Genomic DNA, 4,411 nt, shown 5'->3' on the forward strand with positions numbered 1-4,411 from the left:
TAGAGGGACCAAATATAGAAATTTCATAGAGGGAGGTTGAATTTAAAATGAATAAAATCTACCATTAACGCCTAATGAAAATGTGAATCTTAAACATGATCATTGAGATGGATTGTGGACAAAAATGCTATGATGGGTATGCCTATGAGCCAACCCATTTTACTAATTTTTCTTTATCTTCCATGTGTTGTGCGAAAAGACATTTTAAAGAGTCTCTTAATGGAGATGCGTCTCCTCACTAGAAGCAACCAGTGGAGGAAGAAATGAAAGCCTTAAAACAAAGCCAAACATGGCATTGTGCAAGAGTTGCTTGAAGGAAGGGAAGTAATAAGATGCAATAGGTGTTCAAGGAGAAGTACAATGAAAATAATTATGTAAAATGGTATAAGGATCCTTTTGTAGTTGATGGATGCTCTCATCTATAGGGTTTTGATTATGAGGAAAAGTCCTCTCTATTGGCCAAGATAATGAGCTCAAAGGAAAAAAACACATGAAATAGTTAAGTGGTTTCAAGTAAAAAGGAGGGAAGGGACCATCTCTTGGTTGAAGAGATCATTGTATGGATTAAAACAATTCGCATAATAATGTTTCCAAGAATTTGGTAAATGTGTTGTGGGGCAAGGGTTTGAGAGGAATGAGCCAGCCATTGTGTTTACTTCAAGAAAGAAAGAAATAATTTCATTTTTCTAGTATTGTATGTTAATGGTATTATTTTGACTAGTGAGTGTAAGCAATTGATGAAGTAGAATAAATCCAAGTTGTCACATGAGTTAATTGACAAGAAGGACTTAGATGAGTTGCATTATTCATTGTAAAATGAGTTGAAGAGAAACTATCAAAATAAGAAATTGTATACCAATTAAATAAAGTATGTGGAAAACATACTCAATCTCTTTGGGATGGACAACTATAAGCCACACTTGTCCTAAGAGAGAACAACCTGAAGTAGGGATAGAACAAGTTCCACGTGCTTGGTATATTGGTAGTCTTCCACATGTAATAGTGTGCCCAAGACCCAATATTGCACATGCAATGTGATTTGTAAGTAGGTACATGGAAAATGCAAGGAGTGATCAATGGGTAGATATCAAGTGGAACTTTATGTACCTATTGGGCATAGTAACTACAACATTCAGTGTGAAGGAAATGGAAGCAAGAAGCTTCAAATTTAAGGGTTTGTTGACATTTACTAGGATAGGGATGTGGATAGTCCATATACATTTATGATGTTTGAAGAAGTTTTCAATTGTTAAAGTAAGAAACACCAAGCATTTGTGTATTCTAGATCTGAAAGAGCGTACATTGAAACTTTAAATGTTTCCAAGGATGTTGTTTGGTTGTAATAGTTATGCAAAAACACTAGACATGAACATGGGCCTATGATTATTTGTTGTGACAATTATAACACAATTGCTTTAGAAAAAAATCATGAGTTGTATTCACAAACAAAACATATTAGAGTAAAATTTCACCCCATAAGAGAGGTAATGGAGTCCATTAAACTAACCATACTCCAGGTTAAGACTTGAGATAATATAAAATTATTTAACAAAAAACTGATGGAAAGAAATTTACATGGTGTTAGAAGCAAGGTAAGAATTCAACCTATTAATATAAAATTTGCCAAATAACAAAATTATAAAGATATTGTAATTCTTTTATTTATTTAAATTATCTTTTATATATATATATATATATATATAAATTAAATACTTTATTATTATATACATTTAATTATTATAATTATTTTGTTATTTCAAATTTCATTTTTAAAAATAAATCTTTCCTATTAACTGCAAATTACTTTAAAATATTTATATAATATTTAACAGTCATAAATATTTTGTTACTTTTATTTAATTATTTAAAATTCATTCGTGAATTGTGTTCTTCTTCATTCACCACAAATTGCTTTCAAAATAAAAGAAAAACATAAACCTCCCAAAAAATAAAACCAAAGTCTTAAGAAAACTTGAGAACAATAATGACATGTTAAGCAATGAATATCCAATGGTCAATCCTTAATTTCTTCCGAGTTCTCATCGTCAGGGTATATTTTCAATGAATTCTCATTTACAGATATGTATATTCAATAAATTTTAGTATAATACAATAGAGTACACTTATACACTGAACCAGATTTTCTTTCTCCGGGTAGCATGGCTCTATACCAGTTCAGGATTTACCATCTTCTGTACATTGGAGGCGAAGGTAACCAACATCTCCATTACTACAACAGCCGACGCGATTTCTTGTCATGAATTTACGTTATTTTGTGATCACATTAGAGAACATGCATTTGGGTTGTCGTCACTGAACAATTGCGGAGGATGGAAATTCTGGATGACATACCTCGGAACAATCGACGCGCCTCTGTCGGTCTGATTGCTATCGCCATCCCCTTTCTTTTCATCTCCCTTTTCTGATTTCTTCTGTGGTATAACTTGGGCGCGTTTACACTACATTTGACTGACAATGAACCATTTAAAGCTTTAATTTATGAGGACGGTTGATCAGAAACCGACCATTTAAAGTCTTGACTTGTGAAGAGTGGTTGTTGATCAGAATGTTTTAAAAACACTAAACATTGTTTAGATCTGTGTAGCAGTAGAACACTAAACATTCCTAATCCATTTTCATATATTATTAAAAAAATGTTTGTTGATATTTTTAGATTATTTAATATTGGAGCTAGTTAGCAAAAATTAATGCTTGAGTAGGAAAACTATGACCAATTTTCTCAGATAAGATGTTGAATCTTGATAATGAGCTACATTTACTCGCTGTAAATGTGATGAATTCCTGAAATTAAAACTGAATGTGATGAATCCCTAAAAATTCAAATAAAAAGATGTCGAATCTGGCTTTGTTTCCCATTCTCATAACTAAATCTTTTCACAGAGATTTCTTTTCGCATTCCAACTTTAATTTTTTTAATTGAAAATCGAATGGATCTTTAAATTGATATTTTCTCATCCATCTTTCTTAGCGGCTTAATCTACGAAATGAAAGAGTAGACATACCTTCCTTCTGTTCAACTCTAATAATTTCCTGTTGTTTGTCGTCCTCGGTTTTCTTTTCACATGAGCTCTTCTCATCTGCTTTCTTCTCGTCTCCACTGTACACCACTTCTGTTTTCTTTTTCCCTAATTTCTTCTCAACAAATTCACAAAGCTTCTGAGGATCCACCTAAAGCTTCTGAGGATCCACCTTCCCCTTTACTGTGACATTATTGTTCTTCAAATCAACTATCACTATTTCCACCCCTGCTCCAGTGCAAAATTTCAAGTATCTCACACCGTTTCTTGAAAAAGGCAAACAAAATCCACATAGTTATGATCTCTTTGCAGGGATCTAAAAAAGAAAGAAAAAAAATGCTGAAATTACCTTCATATCCCTTTAAAGCCCTCTCGGTCTTCATGGCACAAGCTTCACAGTGCATATACACCTTCAGTATTACTGTTTTGGAGTCCTCATTCTTCTCATTTTCCCCCTGCAAAAACCAAAAGCTTGCCCTATTTAATCTGGCAATGTAAAAATAAAGTGCTTAGCGATTTCAAAATCATGAATTCCTGAGAATGGATTGATTAGCAAATTACATTTAATCAAAGCATTCGAACCATACGAACATTCATAATACATACTGTTGTCACCTCTCTCATCGTCACTGGGTCACTGGGTCTTTGGATTAATCTGCAGAAGTAGTAATATATTTGAAGGTGTGAGCGATTCAGGGATATTTGAAGCAGCACAGCACTTTCAGCAATTGTGGGATATTGCCATTCGTCAACTGATATCAAAAACTGAACCATACCATGGACCCTCAAATTCAATTAAATTATGTTTGGTAGCCTCACTTGCATGTCGGTCCAGTGAGGAGCAGTGGGTGTGGGTAAAAGTAAAGGGGATGTGGGATGCACATGTCGCGTAACTGTAAAAAGAAAATCATTTATTTTGTTTATGTTTCACCAACCCTCTCCATTCAGAGTTGTTGAAACTGTGGACAAACACTCCATCGTTGTCCCACCCTTCTTGCGCTTACAAAGATTCATTTGGATAAAGTGTTTTGTTGTTGAATTAAAATGTATTAAATGAAATAAATATTGAAATTTGGGACAATGATATATTTTTAGTCCTTGGTATGATATTGTTTAACATTTATAATAAATCTGATATGTTGTTCTTTAATGCTTTGTTGCTAAGGTCAATATGTATTTTAAGATAATCTTGTTTAATTTTATAAAATAGAGTAAATATATATATATATATATATATATATATATATATAATAATTTATTTTCAAATATTAAAAAATATAGTTTAATATTAAAATTAAAATTTTATATTTTATTTTATTTTATTTTTTAAGATTAAAATACAATATATTTTATTCTAACATGTTATTGTAAAA

The 4,411-nt window shown here is 32.0% G+C and overlaps 1 protein-coding gene across 1 annotated transcript; it reads right to left on the reverse strand.

Annotated features, from left to right (window-relative positions):
* Positions 1-2,279: 2,279 nt before the first annotated feature.
* On the reverse strand, positions 2,280-3,662 carry LOC149155013 (heavy metal-associated isoprenylated plant protein 23-like). The gene is made up of 5 exons (XM_089444290.1): positions 3,645-3,662; positions 3,388-3,493; positions 3,211-3,266; positions 3,024-3,153; positions 2,280-2,443 (listed from the first exon to the last, which is right to left on the reverse strand). The coding sequence occupies exons 1-5, from the start codon at positions 3,660-3,662 to the stop codon at positions 2,280-2,282; spliced, it is 474 nt and encodes a 157-aa protein (XP_089300416.1).
* Between the last annotated feature and the right edge of the window lie 749 nt (positions 3,663-4,411).

The sequence above is a fragment of the Pinus tabuliformis genome, chromosome 9, assembly GCF_031772625.1.
Source record: "Pinus tabuliformis cultivar Carrire ecotype Pingquan chromosome 9, CPIR1, whole genome shotgun sequence".
Classification (NCBI taxonomy): domain Eukaryota; kingdom Viridiplantae; phylum Streptophyta; class Pinopsida; order Pinales; family Pinaceae; genus Pinus; species Pinus tabuliformis.

Excerpts from the sequence above, each read along its gene's own strand:
- LOC149155013 (XM_089444290.1), bottom strand. Across the intron at positions 3,267-3,387 it reads GGCTTTAAAGGGATATGAAG|GGGTGGAAATAGTGATAGTT; the intron begins GTAATTTCAGCA and ends GCACTGGAGCAG. Across the intron at positions 3,154-3,210 it reads ATGTCACAGTAAAGGGGAAG|AAATTAGGGAAAAAGAAAAC; the intron begins GTGGATCCTCAG and ends TTTGTTGAGAAG.